Genomic DNA, 18,628 nt, shown 5'->3' with positions numbered 1-18,628 from the left:
ATACGCCGAGTCTGCTTTTTATGACATCTACATCCCAGATCGATTTAATCTGAGGCCTAGTCGTGGCTTTATTTGCCCAAATCTTAGTTGACGTGACCTCGGTAGGCCTCACTTTCAGCCGCTTATCTGAGTAATATTGGTTAGCGTCAGCAGGGGAGTCACTTGCATAAAGATACGACAGGGGTTTTGAAGCGGGGTTCAATTGCAGGCGCATTTCGATTCTTCCGTCCACGTTGTCAAATACCAATAACCGATGGCCTTACAAACGAGCAACGAAGGGCAGCAAGACGTCGTCCTCCCGTATAGGGCGGCGCCGGGGGCGACCCGACGTCTGAATCGGCTCTGCTCGGTCTGCACCGAGGTCGTCCAGGCCAAAGACGGCAAGTGGGATGAGTCGCCCGTCGACACGAATCAGCGCTTCACGGACTTTCGTGACGCGGCGGCTGAAGGGTGTTTTATATGCTCCTACTTGTGGAATGGCGTCGAGAAATATCGTCGCCAGTGGGAGACCATGGACGAAAGCGAGTGGGAGACGATGAGCTATTCGGTCTTTGAGAGGTTACCTCCAACGGGAAAATACGTCGAGATGCTCGTTTTCATCGCTGCTAATGGCGTCAGGTCTCCCTCATTTTTACTATGTCCCATGAGCGGTACGCATGATTTTGGCTGCCTCTGTGTCTGCCATCAGATGGCTTTCGTAGCTTATAACCGTGACTGATGACCGTTGTTTGCAGATAGTCCACTAGGTCCAGACCCGTTTCCTGAAATTGAGAGCAGTACATCGTCGGATAGAACACTGAACTTGGCTTATAGCTGGCTTCAGGAGTGCGTATCTTCACATAAAAGTTGTACCAGTCTTCAAAGATCGGAGCCCGGATGGCTCCCAACGCGTCTCGTCGATATTAGCCTCCAAAACGACAGCCAATGGAGGCTCGTCATCACCGCGGAAGACATTCCAAAAAACCAGAGCTCGCTGTACATGACTCTAAGCTACCGATGGAGTCCCGAACCGAAGATCCTACTGTCATCGTCAAACTTGCCAATGTTCCGCGACGGACACCCAATTGCAGATCTACCCCTGACGTTCCGCGACCTGGTTGTCGTCGCCCGGCGTTTCGGCGTTCGGTACGTGTGGATCGACTGTCTGTGTATCATACAGGATTCAATAGACGACTGGGAAGCCGAAGCGCCGATGATGAGGCACGTCTACGCCAACTCGTACTGCACCGTTGCGGCGACGGCATCAGGAGACCCCGACGGCGGCCTATTTCGCACGCGTGACCCTGAAGCCATCAGGCCTGGCATCGTCGACTCTACTTTGGCAACTGAATCGTTAAGCCCCCATTGCATCTTCAACTACGAGTACTGGAATCACCAGCTGTACAAAGGGACCCTCCACCAGCGCGGATGGGTGTTTCAGGAGCGGTTCCTCTCGCCGCGGCTGCTGTACTTCGCGGAGGACCAGCTAATGTGGGAATGTTCCGAGAAACACAGGTGCGAGGGCTTTCCTAACGGGATCCCTCATTACAACTCACAAAAGGCCGAAATGTTCAAAAAGCCCGAGGGGGACGAAAAAGACACTGACTCATCAGATGGCGCCGTGATGTCTTATAAAGATTTCCTGAGCTGGGTAGGATTGGTTAACAGCTACTGCCGTTGCAGGTTCTCGTTCCCGGAGGACCGACTTTACGCCTTCGCCGGCGTTGCGAAGCTTTTCCAGGAGGTCACGGGGGATACTTACTTGGCCGGCATGTGGCGGTCCAGGATGTTGGAGCAGATCGGGTGGTCCGTTCTCAAACCGGTGCATCGGCTGTCGAGAAGATACAGGGCACCGTCGTGGTCCTGGGCGTCCGTCGATGGTCCAGTGTACCTGTTCGTCAGAGATGAGGATACGCCGAATGAGTACTTTGTCCAGGTCGTGGACGTGAATGTCACAACGAAGGACTCGGACCCGACGCTGGACGCCGTCAGTGGATTTCTCAAGTTGAGATGTCCTGTGGTGACTGCGTGGTACTTCCGCCAAGGCGAAGATGGCACTGCGCGTTTGTTAATCAAGCCCAAGGGCGGGCGTTTCCGTCCCATCAGAGTAAATGCTTATTGGCGGGATTCCCTGGACGATTCAGAGCTGTTGGGAATTGGCACGGTTCATTTTTTCATCTATAGCCGTGATCATCCCTTTGGGGAATTTGACCAATATGCTAGTGTCAACTGTGTGGTCTTGGAGAGGGTCGGCGATGCAGAGGATTCTTTCAAGAGGGTCGGAATGTTTATCATTGTTGATGAAAAGGCGAGTATAATGCAACTTTTATGTTCCGGTCAAGCGGAAGACAAAGTTATAACCATAGTGTAATGGATGTAACTCTATTATCTGTATATAGCAGGGTGGTTGTAGTGGGGTTGTAAACATGCTAATAGTTAAAGTTTCGATGATGTTGTAATTGTTTTTTAAGTCCACTAAGCGGACAATATTAGATAGCCAGCATACACGTAGCATCAAATTCGATAAGCAAAAAGGGCAAAAAGAATCAAAAGAAAGAGTCAATGACCAACGCGGGTCTCGACCCCGCAGCCTTCAGATAACATCTCATCCGCTCCGAAGAACTGATTAGAAGTCTGACGCGCTACCATTGCGCCAGCCGGCCATATTATGGATGTCCTGGGACGATCCGGGTGACCCATCTCCCGTTGTGGAGATTGTTGCTGCCGGAGATCGAAAGTGTATTTAGATAGGTTTGCTTCGTGCAGATTATGACTGACACGCTACATTGTTTGCTGGATTGTCCACATTGAGAGAGATCTTCTGACTCACCGTACCCATGCAGTGAGCAGACTCTGTGTCACACAGTGGGATGGTGGTGGGTTGGATTGCCCCCCACCTGACGCAATTATTCGTTGCGGGGATCATTCCGGTAACGACTTTTTTCTTCTCTCGCTAGTGTGCTAGTATATTCTCCCCCCTCTGGTTTGAGTGCTTGCAGCATTCCACATAGTGTAGGGTACATAGCAGGTTGCAGACCTTGGAAATGGAGACTTACTCTACCTCCCAGCGGAGATCCATGGGGAAGACTGGAGTGAACTGTACCAATGCGGCCTTGTGGTTCCTAGTTTGCTAGTACTAGGGCCCAAGGTGACGATTAACCAAGTGGGTTGTGCGGGTAACAAAACCAGAGCCAGGGAAAATTTTCTTCAAGAAACTTCTCACACCAAGGCAGTGATTCCAAGTTAGTTTCGTGTCGCTGACGAGTTCCAAGGAAACGGTACTAGGGAAGATTCATGCGGAGCCTCCGCACCGTATCGGACGTAACGAGAACCGTTCCTGGAGAAGGACGGCATCAGCTTATACACTAGTCCACGACGGCATTAACAAGGCAATCTAGACTTATTGTGCCCACCCCGGGCCAAGAAGCAAAAAAATCAAAGTCGAGTACTCTACTTCTCCCGAGATCCACCCTTCTTCATCCAGGACGGATTTGCCTAAGCGCCTGTCCGAGAGGTACAGTAGTACACTACAATACAGTTCGGAAGTTGATCCCGGTATGGCCCTCCCGGGAAGCCGTCCCCATCTGTCACGTAACGAAAACACACAGCCTTCTCCTGGGTCCTCCGCACCGGCGCCTAAGAAAATGCTCGTTTGTGTGTGTTTCTCCCAAACCCCCTAGTAAGCCCGTCTGGCCCCGACCCCGGGCCACAATGGCACATTTCCCATTCCTGAACCTACCATCGAACCGGCCGGCTCCGGTTGCTGCAAGGGCCGCCGCCACGCCTGACACGGCTCTGGCATGACTTCGGCCTGACTTGACTCACGATACTTCATCTCAGCATCGGGCACGCCTCCCTCCTTTGCTCACCCCGGGACACGCAAGGAGAGCCAGCACCACCCATCCCATCGCGGGATTACACCCGATGCCTGGCTGCTACTGCACACCGGGCCGGTGCGGCGTTTGCTTCTTCTGTTTAATGTCTTGGCTGGCAAAAGCATCATGTCACAGTCCACCATAACCCACCCCAGCATCACATAGTACAGCACACCGTGCCCGCAGCGGGCAGGTGAAGCGTGCGCTTACACCGCAACTATCGTGAAAACATTGGCATCGTCCATCCGAAAGGCTGGATGGCGCCATCACAAGCGGATCAAACTTACAATATCTCCGCCCAGTCCTACTGCTTACTGTATCGTGACTTGTCGTGATTCCAACACAACAAATGCTGCAGAGAGAAAGGCCCACCAGCAAAACGTACAGAGTGTTGCCCACCAAGCTGTGACCTCCCGTTCATCCACAATGCATCCATCCCACGTTCAAGGTTTCCCAAGATCCTCCAACCACGACTCGGACTCCCAGGATGTTGGTTTCCCAACTTTACGCCCTCAAACAGCCCTCCCCTAATTGAGTTTTTTCTTAAATTCCCTCGCGGGGCCCTGAAGCTTGCCACAGGCATGTTAGCCCGTGGGCGAGGAAGCTCAGACCAGGGGGTGTGTAAGCCCAGGCCGTTACGCCGCTCAGGGCGTTCTAGAACTCTAGGTGGTTTTCATCGTGTAATGGTTTCGTAAGATTAACTCGCTCTGCAACCCGTTTGGACGGCGGGCATAATGCGAGGGAGGGATCAAGACCGGAAGTAAAAAGAAAAAGGAAAAAAAAAAAAAGGCTTTCCCGTTCCCGCCCTACCATGAACAACGTGGGATGAGCCGCAAAAATGGTAAAAATGGTGAAAAGTTCGCATTTCCGCCATGCCTGTGCAAAGTCTATTTTTGTGTGGTGTGTGTGGTGTGTGTGGTGTGGTGGTGTGCGGCGCGTTTAGGTCTTGTTTCCTTCGCCCTTTTTTTCACATGTCATCCCACCTTTTCTTGAATTATTTGTCTTTCGGGATGCCGCATTAGTTGTGACAAAGGAGGGGCAACTTTTGTGACGTTGTTGTCTCAATGAGTTTTGTTCATTGCTGTAGATGAATGAATCGCCCGTACAAATCACATACACTACCAAAACTAACAAACTCCACAAGCTGACGACCACTTTTTTGATGCTCGTGTTTGAATTGGAACCTTGATGGTCGTAATCGCAAGTCCCAACATTGCTAAAGCCAAAATTATGGGAATTCAGACATGAAGCAATCACGCGAGATTTAGAGTGTTGATGTTATAGATGGAATAGAATTATTCTGTTATAGAGTATAGTATCTTTTTTGTGTTCTCACCGTGAGCTAACCACTGAGAAGTCATGCGACGGGAATGATTCGTCCGCCCAGCTCTTTGTAGGGAGTTGTTTAAACCAAACGCCTCGCAATGCAAACATGTTTTGTCAAATGTCCCTGTTCGTCCACCATTTTCACATGAATGCCGTACTTCTCTTTGGAAGATACCAATTAAAAAACAACAAACAAAACAAATGGCCATAAGTTGAGTTGAGACAATAGTCTTTCCGCCCGTGATAAATCCTATAAACAAATCCAAAACAGAAAAAAAAAAGAACAAAGTAATGAAGGCACCCGGTTCGTAGCCCGAGGGGTATAATGCGCGGAATCCCAGAGTTTCCAAAATAAAGCTTCAAAAAAATCAAAAAACTTTTCCTTTTTCCCGATTTCGTTCTCGTTCCGTGTTCCCTCCTCTTTGAACTGTATTATTAACTTTCGTATTAAGTCTCCTCCTCTTTAACTTCTCTCTCTCTCTCTCATGTGTGTAATATGCATTATGATGTAACTGATCCCTCGGTGCTGTGCGTTTGTCCGTCAAGGGACTCGAGGCTATCGTACTCGATGGGTGCCGGCTGGTCGGGGTATGCGGGCGGCGAAGGGGGAACGTCTTGGTAGACGGGAGGCGCCTCGTTGTCCCAGCTAACGCCGAGGCCGGGGCACTCGGTGAGCATGACATGGTAGTGCATGCGAAGGATGCGACCGGTGCCAGTCTGCGTGGCGAGGTGGGGCTTTCCGACGGGCGCCCACTCCTTGGAGACGACCATCTCGATCATGAGGGCGTGGGTGACCTCGGTGCCGTCGTGGGACTTCATGTCGCAGGCGTAGCGCGGGCCGTGGCCGTGCTTGCTGGCGATGACGCCGTAATCGAACTCGAACTCGACGTGGCCGTCGGTGCTGGAGTAGTCCGACTTCCAGCCGTCGTGCATGTACTTCTCGCCGAGGATGCGCGTCTCGGAGCGGTGGAGGCCCTTCTGGTTGGCCTGGGCGCCGGCGGGAGCGTGCTTGTCGCAGGCGGGGGCCACCGTCTTGATGGTCTCCTCGAGCTTCCAAGTAACCTTCTTGAGCTTCCAGAACTCGACCGTCTTGTTGGATGCGTTGGCGCTGGTGAGGCCGTCGAGCCGGAAAGACACGTTGTGGGTGCCGGCGGGGTGGATCACCTGGTTGTAGTGGGCGCTGGCCTTGATGTTGGTGGGGGGGAAGACGCGGACCGAGTGGTGAGGGAACTCGGGCTGGGGGAGGGAGCGCTTGACGTCGAAGTTTTGCTCGAACTTGATGGGCGTCTGGGAGCCCGGTGTGCCCTTGACCAGAGTGGCCTCGGCCTTGAACTCGTAGGCGATGGAGGTGATGGGCGTGTCCATGGACGCGGGGAGGTGGCCTTCCAGGAGGATGGAGAAGGGGAACGGGTGCAGTCCCTTCTTCAGGGTGGTGGGGTGAGCGAGGAACGTCCAGCGCTTAAGCTCGGTGTACTGGTTCTGGCACTCGTTACAGTGGTTGGCAAAGGGGCGCTTGTGTTGAACGTGGATGTTGAGCTTGGCCTCGAAGGCCTCGACCTCGAGGTGGTCGTCCTTGACATCGAGGAACATCTGACCAGAGACGAGAGCGCCGGTAGAGGTCTCGGCATCGCCAAAAAAGACAATGGGAGGGCTCTCGATCTTGAGGTCTAGCCTCGCGTGGGGGTTCTCGTGGTGATCCTTGTTGGAACGGCCAAAAGGCAGAGAGAGGCGGTGGTGGTGGTGCTTCTTCTCCTTGTGGTGATGGTCGACGGGGGGCTCGGCGGCGAACATCTTGTTGTAAGGGATGTGCTCGCCGTCATCGGAAGAGTAAGATGAGTGGCGGTCGAGAGGGACCCTACGCAGCAAGCCTTGGTCTTGGACGTTTGTGTTGTGCTGCTTGTGGTTGTGGTGTGTCGACTGGTTGCGAATGGTCTTGAGGTTCGCAATGGCAGAGACACTGAAGTTCTCAGTAGAGTTGCGAAGGAAGTTGGCGACTCTGTGGGGCATTTTGGTGGTTGATTTTTGGGAATTCCCCGGATTTTGGGCTTTTGAGTAGCTGTATATGGCCTCGGATGCGGCTTCCAAGGCGCTTCTTTTAATGCTTGGCCTGGCCTAAGATTGGATCGGAGTCACCTCTCTCCTGGACAGGGGAGGGGCAGTTTTCTGGCCGATGGGGGATGATGTGATGTGACGTTGGGCGCAGGGCCCGGGTCAAAATATGGAGCTCCCAGTAAAAGGGACAAAAAGGGTCGATTCGCCGGATCCCGAAGGATGGGCGAAGTAGATGGAAAGGATGGGATCTGGGCGCCTGGGCGCTGTGTAAGTGAGGTGGCTGCCGGAAGGGCGTGATAGACTGTGCTGATTCGCAGCACGGGTTACGGAATACGGCAGGAGGGGCAACAAGGGCCTGTAAGGTCGAGGTCTGCTGATGTGTGTGTGCAGTCTTGTCCCCTGGACTGATGACTGAGTGGGATGGGGGGGCGAGGGAGAAGGGGGGCAGATCCCTTTGTACTTTTTTTATGTCCGAGTAGTGGAGGGTAAGGTAGGTTTGCCCTGGCTTTGTTTTTCTTTTTGTCCTTCTTTGATTTTCTCGAACCCTTGCCGGAACTGGAGGGTGTGATGTAGTAGCAATGAAGACGCAAGGTCTGTGATTTTCCTTCTCTTCTTGTTCTTTTGGCTTTCGTGTCAGCCAAGGAGACTGAAGTTTGTTTGCGCTAGGGTAACGGCCGTGGTGGGGGGAGCAGATGGGATCTGCTGGTCGAAGAAATCTGAGAGAAAGAGAAAACAAACTTTGACTGGTCAAAGCGATGTTTGATCTGTTCTGGTGTCCTAGGTCGATTCGAGTCGAGGAAGTTGAATGTGAAAGCTGTCGTTCGAAAGGATTTCCTTCTCTTGATGACTCTTGTAGTCTTGGATTTTCCCGTGTAAGTCGTTGGAGGTGGGTGACTAGGGGGGGTGTGGTTGTGTGATTATGTGCAGCTGTAGCGCTTAATGGCGGCTTCAGATCAGATGCAGCGAGTGGATGCGGAGAAGATGCAGGTTTCCTCTTGAGCTGTATTAGTGACGTTCTGTATTTTGTCCCAAAAAAACGAAGGTCTTGTTGTGAAGGTATCGTCAAGTTGCAGAATAGAACAGCAAAAAACTGGTTCACGAAAAAAGTGGTTACGGCTCTACTCTTGTAATAGAACCTTTTACCTCCCACCACAGTACGTCGCGTTATTATGTCTCGCCAGCTCGTGATGGTCAAGCTTTTCATCGAGTAATTATGTGTCATGGGTTGGGAGGGTACCTGACGAGCCAGCTCCGCTCTAGCGTTTGACACGGCCTTGTTCAGAACACATCAGTCACTGAACCGCGTTGAATCTACCTATTCCAAGCAAGCCCAGCCGAGTCGACAGGATGAAAGAGAGGGAGAGGGAAAAAAAGTGTGAAAAAAAGAGTCCAGCCATACTCCACTGAGGGTCCGCCGCCAGGTTCCTCGTCCCAAAAAAATGTGAGCCCAGTTTGTACTGTACTTTGGGCCAACATGACTATTCCGCCCAGCCAACAACAGCACCATTACACTACCATACACACACCCCTCTCCATCAAAGGAGCTGGGCACTTTGTTCAAAGCCAGGCTAGGAGTCCACTGACAAGGCATGGCATAGCCTGCCCCATGGGTCGAGAAGCCCGCCTGACCCTTTTGCCCTGGTTCACCGTGATGTCCAGGCTCTCCTGAGCCATCACACTGACAGTGGGAGAGGGGATGAATAGGGCCCACGCATATTCTTAGTACGTACCGGAGAACGGAGGCGTCCGCTACAGTCATCGGCTACTACTACCGCTACCGCTACCTACACATAACCGCGGCTCTCCGTCCAAATTCATCACCACCGTATGCCTGAATGTAGGGGGATGAAAGGGGGCTGAGGTTAGGGCCTGTTCGCGTCCTTCAGGTAGCCGGCTTGCAAAAGAGCGGCGGTCAGGCAAAGCTTCGGTGTGTATCCCGCTGCCCACGGGCCAGATACGCCAATGTACTGTACCTCCGTCTTCACTACAGTTCGACACGGAGTACCTGACCGCTCCAAGGAACAACCAACCTTCAGTTGCGGCCGTTTAGCTTCGATGGCGATTTGCGGCCCTAAAACTAGTGCCCGGTTGCCCACAATTGCGCAACGCCAGGGGCACTGCGTCGCAATGGGAACGGAGGGAGGGGCGGCGGAAACAAGAGAGTGTGTCCACGTAGGTTTGGTTTGGCTACAAGTTACAGCGCCTGTAAGGGAAACGTGAATGGAGTCGACGAAAGCGACTGGACCACGTTACTCGAGGGAAGCTTCAAAAAGAGACGGACACATACCGGGATGGCATCATGTTCGTTCTGCCGTCGCAACATTCCCGGTCGCAGCAAGGAGCCGCCCATCCAGGTTGGCTTTCCGGACCCCCCTTCTTGGTCGTCCTGAGATCGCCGTCTCATGCCATCAAGATCCCTACCCGCTTTAGGGTAGCAGAGCATTACAGAGGGTAGTGAGAGCGGTCTGGTAGCACCAGGACGGTAAACGGTTCAGTGATGCCGTACCCTGTTTGACCGTCCGTCCTGTAGGTATGGTGTCAGTATCGTGCATACTGGTGCCAGCACGCCGTCACCGTAATGGCCCAGAAGCTTCGCTAGCTTGGCCGGCATCGCCCTTGGAAACATGATGCGATGCGATGCTACTCAGATCAGATGGGAAACATGAACTCTCAAACGGGCGTCAGGCACCTTGTTGGCGGACAGGCATCGCTTTCTCTCACATTGCCGCCTCACAATGCCATGTGGTACGATTGCCGTTCCGTTGCCTGTCCGTCGGAGTGATGTTTTGTGGAGGGGTTCGGCTCGTCTTCGCTCACTCTCGTCAAATTACTCCACGATCCTCCAAAAGTCCCAGTTGTTGCTTTTGAAGTGAGGCCATCTCGATGCACCTCCCCCCCTTGTCAGAAGCCGGTAGACAGAGTGCAAGGGAGGTTAGGCTTGAATGCTCCGGAGAGCGGAGAAGGGGGAAGCCAAAAAGCAAGACTGGGGAAAGTCAGGAGGGCACATGGCCCGCTGGTGACATATTCATCGTGACACTTTTTTTCGATGACCAACGAACGAGAATGACAGAATACACACACTACCAGTGGTTGACCGCTCCTTTCGCCTTGTCGTTGCCTGTTTAAACTCTTGTCTGTTCGCAAGGCCGTGTTATACAGTGCATTAAAAAAATGGCACCAGGTAGTGAAGTCCTTCTTGCTCGAAATCGTGATGCTTCGACAATTTGACGACTTACACGGTGGTGCCTCTTTGACGTACGTCCGACTCCAACACTTGATTTCGACTTCCAAAGTTGCCTGACTTCCTGGCTCACTACATCTACCGACTCTAATCTAATCACATCTCGCAAACTGAAACCCCGTATTGACGACCACGTCGTGTCAGCAGCCGTGCGCAATCTCGTGTCTTTGATATTTCTGATCTCAGATCCCATCGTGCCACCGCATCTCTTGGTCGTTCGTTCACAGCCAAGAACGATCGAGAAGACTTCCCTAATCAGGCATGTCCTGACGGAGGGCACCGTATACTCGCCCATGGTTACTATCACTCTCATCCCCAAAATAGCGATCAGCTCGTAACGGAATTGTATCCCGGTGCCGTTCGTCCATCAGTGGGCATCAGCGGGAGAGCGGACATTAGCCCGGAGAGGTTGGTCGCCAAGCCATAGCCTCATCTCACGATGGAGCCCTTTTTACGAAAATTTTCATTTTGCGATTCTCCATCACGAAAACGTGCTTCACCCCCTCCAAGAGACAAAGCACAGGCAGAGAGGCCTGGACTCGACGCCATCCAAGCACCCAGGGAACGTGGGCACTTTGGACCCAAAAGGGGGGGTGGGCGGACAGACGCCACACCGTACCTGGTAGAGTAGAGTACAAAAAATAGAGCGGAAAGTGGATTATGGGCCCCCCCTTCAGGCACTTACAAGACCTGCTCTCTTTGCCTGTCAACCTGCATAGAAAGCAGAAAAAGCGAGAGAGAAAAATTATACCATGTAAAAACGGGAAGCGGGAAACAAGGTAACGGATCGCGGGATGGTCCACTTCCAAGGCCATCGGACCAGTCATAGTATTTCTCTTACGTATGAACGGCATCACCTGCCCATCCAGTTTCGACGGAAATTTCTCAGAGCACTCTTTTGGCCTGCCCTTTACGGAGCACACAGTCTCTCGAAAGCCTATACAGTCACACACACTAACTACTCACTTCGTACACAAACACACACACACACACATTGCGGCTGTAGTCCCGGCTGATCGTGAAGCTTTTCTCGGTGGATCTCGGGGGTAGTCATCCCATGCCGCTCTCATCCAAAGGGGAATACCATTTTCCAAGAGGGGGGGCGGCAGGCCAACGGTTGAAAATTTTCTTCTCTTCCCCGTGGGTTTTTTTCTTGTTGCCCCTCTCTGCTAATCCATTTTCACCCCCCGGCCTGGCCTTGGCCTGGGATCGCCGTCCACTTGATTCCACACATGCCAAATGTCAACGTTGCAGGACTGGAGAACTGCTGGAGCACGTTTTGAAGCCCGCCCCTCCCCATCGTGATCCATCAGTCATCGAAGCGAAACGCCGCGTGAGGGAGATCCAGACGGTCCATTACGATCCAGGCCGTCATGCTGTAGAGCCCGATCTCGGCGCTACTCTCAATTCAGGCAACGAGCCACAATTCCTGCAGCCCTGACGCTGGGGTGGATATTTTTGTGTGGTTTTTTTTACGGGCACGGTTTCTACTTTTGTACTGGGGACTGACTAGGTAAACTAAACTGTGGGTGAAATAAAGGAAAATTTAAAAAATTACACACACTTTGGTACGCTAGAGTCATAACTGCAACGGAACGGTAGCCGGCATTATGCCAAACTTGATCATTCCAGGGGGGGTCAATTCGGCTGTCTCTTCCGGGCCTCGCATCTGTCTTCCGCGAGCATGTTTCGGCGGTCCCCCTCTCCCACCCCGCCCTCACGGAGCTGATGTCCGTTGGAACAACCTCGCCTCATCGTGAGTTTTTTCTCGTCACCGCTGGAACGGAGTTTGATGCTGGACGGTCCGCGGGGTGTCAGTCCCCGAGAAAAAAGCTGTCAAATGCCGATCATCCCCCTTCTCGGTGAACCGGGAACCTTCCCGAGTCAACCCCGCCATATTCCCGCCCAGTGAGCAAACCCCCCCCGACGTCGCAGCGAGGAATGGGAGTCATACTTTGTCTATTCGACACCGGCTTTGCGTGCTCGTGAGTCGCACGACAGCCGGCTTCGGCTTCGGCCTCGCTACGCCGAGTCTAATGTTTGCTTTTCCCGCATCGTGACACCATCGTGTCATTGACTCCCGTCAGCTTACATCCATCCATCCATGGCTTTCGCGCCGGCGTGTGCGCCAAAGTGCAGCGGCAGGCTGTGATTGTCAATTGCATTTTTTCTTCGCGAACCGTTTTGGCAAAAAACGCCAGCTCAGGCACTAGTGGAAAGGCACATGCATCTGGGCAACAGCTCATCCCAATTTGTCCCAGGTGTGGTGGGTGGGCGGATGGACGGCATGATGGAAACGGCGACGAGAGAGATCAGTCCGAACACTGACAGGAAATCTTAAATCGACTGACTTGGTCGTCATCCAAGCCGGGCATCAAACACGCCCAGAGGCAGCAGAGGGGGAGCCACGGGCAGAGGTTTGATTATTCATCCGAAGAAGGAATCTATTTTCCTTCGTTCTCCCCCTCTTGCACACCGCATTGAAGATGTGCTCGATAGTTGAGAGCCAAGAAACGTCTTTTTCTACTTTGCTTGCTTGTTGCAGCTTTGCTACTCTTTCGCCCCTCAGATCGCTTCGTTCTCGTCTGCGCGCAGACACAGACTGGCAAATTACGCGCATTCGACATCCCAGACTCCCACGCGAAGCCGCTATTCGTCCAACCTAAACTGCCCACAGACATGTGCTGTGCCCGAGCAGAATAACCTCGAGGAGGAATCCTTCCAGAGGAACCCATCGAACAACGAGGCGATATGACACTCCAGAATGACTGATGCCAAAGACAGACGGAGCAGAAAAACAAAAACGTGCGCCCACTTTCCATCCATTGCTGCTACACATACACATAGACGTCGAGATTACAAACCACTGTCCAGTGCCCTTATCCCCCGCCTCATTTCACCCAATGGCCCGCGTCCCATGGGCGACGATCCCCCGCTTCATGCGGATACGCGGTAGCACCAACTAGGCTTGTGAAACCTCACGCGGACATGGCAAAAAAGCATCCTGCCGCTGCTGCTGCTGCTGCTGCTGCGCTTTCCCCAGCTTTTCGGCTTCGTTTCTTGTGTCACCCTCACCCTTCTTCCACCCCGCATTCCTAATAAATCCTCGACAATGTGCTCTTATTAGCTGGGGCAAGCCTGGTTGCATGCGGGATCTAATATGCCCTGGGGAGGTCGCACAGCAACGTGTATAGCTCGTTACGGTAACGGGATGGGCATCTTCTTCAATCTCCGCGGGATTTCAGATATTTTGTCGCGTCATGTGAACATGTATACCCTGGGCGTCTGCGCCCATCGCTCAGCTCGCTTTACCCCGGGTTTTAATTTACCGTACGATTGAGGGGTACCAAGGAAGTCTGTTCTAGTCTCTTCGTCTACAGGCCGTCGTCGTCATGATCATGTGCGCGCGCCAAGGTAAAAGGTAAAACTTGCCATGGCACCCAGCTCGTCAATGTCACGCCAACAAAAAGGACGAAAAAAGCCCCCCCATGCAAAGATGGCGGTAGGAATAGGACAATATTGCAAAGTGGCCTGTCCCAGCCCTCCGCCCCCAGTCCGTCCTGTTTTTTGCGTGTGTTTCTTTCTTTGCCTAAAAGCCTACTGCTAGCTTGCAGACGTAGCACCACCCTGAGAGCTGCGTGCTCCCCCTCGGAGATGTCCAAGACGTGGATCGATGATGTGCTTTCCCCCGGATGAGGAACGCGTGCTAATTCACGCCGTAAATGTTGTCATTTCCTCCGCAAAGACGTAGTGCGCGCCTCAAGCCTCCCACCCCCCCCCTTTCCCCATTCCATGAGAAGTCGCAGTCGTCTGCTTTGGGGCTCAATTCATGACATGTCGTTCAAAGAGCCTCGTTCTGCAATTGAGGTTAAAAGAGGGATTGCAGCACCTTGAAAGTGGGTTGGATCGGACTGTCAGAACCAAACATTTGCGTTGTTGTTACCTAATGGCGCTGCGCATCACCCGCACCCGCGACAGGGCATGGTGTGCTTGATTATTTTTATTTTTTTATTTTATTCTCTCTACATGGTAAAAGCAGTACCTACTTTGGTGATGCTTGGCTTCGCGGCCTGCTTGCTAGACAGCGCCAATGGGGCTAACAGCCGCAGCCGCAGCTTCGCTAACGCTGCAGGGCTGACCTCGGCGGGTGCATCTCCATGGAAGAGCGACGAGCAGCGGAGAAGAGAGAATGGGGCATTTTTTTTTAACCAGAGCTTGTAGAGTACATACACTACACACTACGCTAACCTGTGCGTTGGGCGCTGGGTCTGCCCCATCCACGCGAGGATCACTGGGGCGAACGACGTAAAGTTTTCGTCAACAAAAAATTGATTTTTTTTTTTTCTATTGATTTTCTTTCTTCTTTTTTTTATGGAACGGTGGTGATCTTCACTTAGAACTGCTGGGTCCCATTTGAGCTCGTCTCGTCTTTCCGTTTTGTAGATCGAAACAGAATTCCATGCCTCGCCGGAGACTTTCTTCCACTTACAATGTTTGGAGCCCGCAAATGTGGCAAATATAGGAGTGTGCTCAACCCATGCAGTCAATCATGGCTTCGAGGACACGAACAGCGCTAGATGCATCTATTTCTTGTCGTCTCGTCTCTCGTGCACAATGACGATGCCGTCTGTGTCCGCGTTGCAGCTCCGTCCGATGCCCAGTTGCCTGTTCTTGACTTTCCCGGTCCGGCTCGGGCGCTGCGGAAGGTGTTTTGGATAGCCTCGAAACTTGCATTTTTAGCACAGGCAGCCAAGCAGACGGCCCTTATGCGAGATGGATGCGACATTGCGATCCACTGATCTCATGTATCTCGTCGATCATTCCTGTCCGTTTTTTTTTCCCCCTCCCACGCTCGTCTTCTTTGCGTTGTGTTTTTGTGACTAAGATGTGTTCCTCGCTTCTATGACCCGGGGCTTGGGTACGGGAATTGCATCTCGGGAGATTCGGCACGGCGGGGCGGTGCTTACCGATTTACGAGGCCCCACTTCCATCCCACAGTGTCGGGCCCGGCCGATGCAACGGCTGGTGGGTCATTATTCGGTGCCGGGATCCACTATAAATTGTCACTACTCGGGCCGACGGCGGTTCCGACCCTGCCTTGTTCGTTTTTGGCTGCTGAATGCGTTGAAGCATAAAAAGCAAGAGTGCTGTATAGGAACAATATCAAGATCGTATTCATCATTGGCGGTGCCGTGTAGGCGGCCTCTCGCCGCATCCGGCATTGAGGCAGCCTGAGAATACACGAGTAGCTTCAAAAGAGTGCGAATGCACTGCCCATGCTCGCTTCCGGCCCTGGCTCGTGATAAATCCCGAATCCCCACAGGTAAATTGACCGAACAACTGCGCAGACGGACAATCGGCAACAGGCGAGGGGATTCCGGAAAAAGAAATGGGGTTGGTTCGGCGCTATTATTAACAACCTTTCTTTCTCGCCGTTGGTCAGTGCGTTTTTTCCCTTCGTACCGCCCTATATTTTTAGTGAGAGTGTTCTGGATTGAGTGGATCGTAGGGAAATGAGGCCACATGCTTCCTCGGCCTGTCATCTCCGTCATATATCATGCGGGAAGAATGTCACAGGTAGGCCTAAGAAGCATCTTATTATATTGCGTCGTACTTGCGGAGCAATGCTGGCGCACGAGGAGAGAAAGGCGATAATAAAAAGCCACCACCACCACAACCACAACAACAACAACAACAACAACAACAACAACAACCAGAGCAACACCCATCACTGCCATGATGAAACTCAAAACACTCCAACTTGATTGCCGCCTGCGACATGAGTAAGCAGAGAGTTCGGGCGATACAGCCACAGCCCACCGGACAAGGTTTTTGCCAGGGACGAACACACCCGTCAGCAGTCACCTGCGCAGTGACAGACAGGCTGTCAGGGGGCATCGCTGAACAAATTGCACCAAAACAGCGACATCCCGCGCGCGACAAAAGGCTTAGATGGTATTGGCAACACCAGCAGTAGCAGCGCATACTGGGAGAGCCGGACGCGGCGAACAACTGTTCAGAATGTGAAACACAAGACAAGCATTTCCCCGCAAGCCCTATCCGGCAGCCACTTTAATTCCATACGCGCCCACTTTCACTTTGGCATCGGGTGCCTTGTGAGGTCCGCGATGCCCTGTAGAGCCCTGCAAGCCCTGTCATGCCCTGCCATACCCTTGAATGAAGGCGAAGAACCCCTCTTTGCCATCCTCGTGTTGCCATCGTCTAGCGTAGGGAAAGTTGGGGAAAGTAAATGAGAATGGCAGACTCAGTGGCCTATCGCCCCCTGATTGACTCGGATTGCTGGATCATTTGGTGGTATCCTTTTTTTTTTTTTTTTCCTTCTCGCATTCGTAACTGTTGGAGTAGAATAGGTGGCAGACTTTCAAGGGGGGAAGGAATTTCTGTAACCAATCAGGCCAGCCAATTCCGGCTTGGTCGGCATGGGAAAACGAGTGAAACACAGCCACATTCCCCCGTTTCTGAGTCTACTGCGTAGTATGTGTCTCTGTGTGTTACTGGTCCCTTGGGTCTGTGTGGTAGTGGTGTGCTTCTGTCTGCTGTACTATGTTAGTAGTAAGCATGCATAGTACATCTCCTGAGTGAGAGCTGCTCCTGCTGCCGCTGGACCCTGATTGCCTGAGACGGCCGCCCCTCCCCTGAATAGATTGATTGCCTCACCTTCCCATTCCCACACTTTGGTTCCTGCCTTCCCGGTGTCCGCCCGCCCCTTCCCCGTGTTTTCAGTGAGCGGTTGGGACCTTCCCTTTCCCAGAATCCACTCCTTCCATTCTTTTTCCGTCTGCCTTGGTCCCTTTCTCGGCATCTCATCTCTCCTACAACACAAACTCAAACCTGTTTCCGTCACTCATTCACTCTTTTTTTTTCTTCGTTGCATCATCCCCCGCCTCGCCTTGCGCTTGCCGCTGTGTTGTTTTCCTGCTTTTATTGTTGCTGACCGACCCTCCTTTTTTTTTCTGTCTTTCAGTTCTTCACTTCCATCGTCACTCCTTGCATAAAACCGTTGACACTTGAGAGAATGCCATAGCAGGGGCACGGAACCAGTCTCACCCCAAGCGAATCCAGGGGCAATATCCACTCTTTGCAGAACGAAGCCCGCCACCGCCTATAGCCCCATCTCCGTCGTACCCGGGCTCGAGGAATTTCGAAAGGAACGCGCGCAATCCCAGGCATTTGCACAGCAAATAGGAATTTGGAGACTCGGAAAGGGAAAGGGATAGGAGAACACAACACCAAAAAAAACCCAGGGGGCAGTAACATACTATACCATCACCATCACCACCCATCGCGACGGCATTGAGTCTGGGCATTGCACCACAGAAAGACGGGTCCTCTCCATCCGCCTAGACCGAAAAAACACCGAACAGCAATTATACCCGTCGCATTACATCACTTTTCCAACCTCGAACAAGAAACATCCTCAGCAATCATGACTTCGTCCATTACTACTATTGCGCGCCGCGCAGATAGCTTGCTGCCACCTCTTGCTCGCGCTGCTCACCAACTCGCGGTGCGTGACAGCAGCTGCGAGGATGGCGACAACAGCCCCCGCTGCGAGAAGCCCTATGCCTCGTCCAAAATCATTGGTATCACCATCGGCGTTACAATGTATGTGTTCTTTAGCCTCCTATTCTCCCAATGCTCTCGGCCCCTGCATCCTAAAACAGACTCCGTGTCTGCATCATCTGGCCTGTCATTCAAACCTTGCAAACCATCCAATCTTCATCTGAAGTTCAGAAATCTAACAATCGCGTTCTGCAGGGGTGTCATCGTCATCGGTCTCGGAGGTGTCCTCACCTATCTGCACATGAGAAAGCAGCGCATCGATAAGAAGGAGGACGACATCGACTTTGAGCTAGACGGTGATGTCGACGACCACCCGACTATGGGCAAGCCACCTGCCACTTGGCAGCGCAACGGCCAGCAAAGACAGGAAAACCCCTTCGAGCCGCAGCCGACGCAGCCGCAACAGAACCCATTCGAGCCGGGCCGCCGGTAGTAAACCTCCCGTGACTGGGAGCATACTGCTTCGGCACATGATATAGTGGCCATGTTCTTTTATGGACAATAATGAAGGAGACTTTACTGGAGGTCACGCCTTGCGGAACATTTTTATCCGCTCACTATCGTCTTGCGC

General features: G+C 52.7%; 3 protein-coding genes across 3 annotated transcripts; 2 read left to right on the top strand and 1 right to left on the bottom strand.

The window, feature by feature from the left end:
* Window positions 1-253: 253 nt before the first annotated feature.
* Window positions 254-2,350, top strand: CTRU02_213999 (heterokaryon incompatibility protein; the record flags this gene model as incomplete). Its single annotated transcript, XM_036724555.1, has 2 exons — window positions 254-650; window positions 735-2,350. 2 exons carry the CDS (start codon window positions 254-256, stop codon window positions 2,348-2,350), a joined length of 2,013 nt encoding a protein of 670 aa, XP_036583674.1.
* Window positions 2,351-5,681: 3,331 nt separating this feature from the next.
* CTRU02_213998 (uncharacterized protein) lies at window positions 5,682-7,187 on the bottom strand (the record flags this gene model as incomplete). The annotated part of the gene is made up of 1 exon (XM_036724554.1): window positions 5,682-7,187. One exon carries the CDS (start codon window positions 7,185-7,187, stop codon window positions 5,682-5,684), a length of 1,506 nt encoding a protein of 501 aa, XP_036583673.1.
* Window positions 7,188-17,920: 10,733 nt separating this feature from the next.
* CTRU02_213997 (uncharacterized protein) lies at window positions 17,921-18,490 on the top strand (the record flags this gene model as incomplete). Its single annotated transcript, XM_036724553.1, has 2 exons — window positions 17,921-18,099; window positions 18,253-18,490. 2 exons carry the CDS (start codon window positions 17,921-17,923, stop codon window positions 18,488-18,490), a joined length of 417 nt encoding a protein of 138 aa, XP_036583672.1.
* Window positions 18,491-18,628: the final 138 nt, after the last annotated feature.

Source organism: Colletotrichum truncatum, assembly GCF_014235925.2.
Source record: "Colletotrichum truncatum strain CMES1059 chromosome Unknown Contig_0010, whole genome shotgun sequence".
Classification (NCBI taxonomy): Eukaryota; Fungi; Ascomycota; class Sordariomycetes; order Glomerellales; family Glomerellaceae; genus Colletotrichum; species Colletotrichum truncatum.
This window is presented reverse-complemented; position numbering and strand designations above follow the sequence as displayed.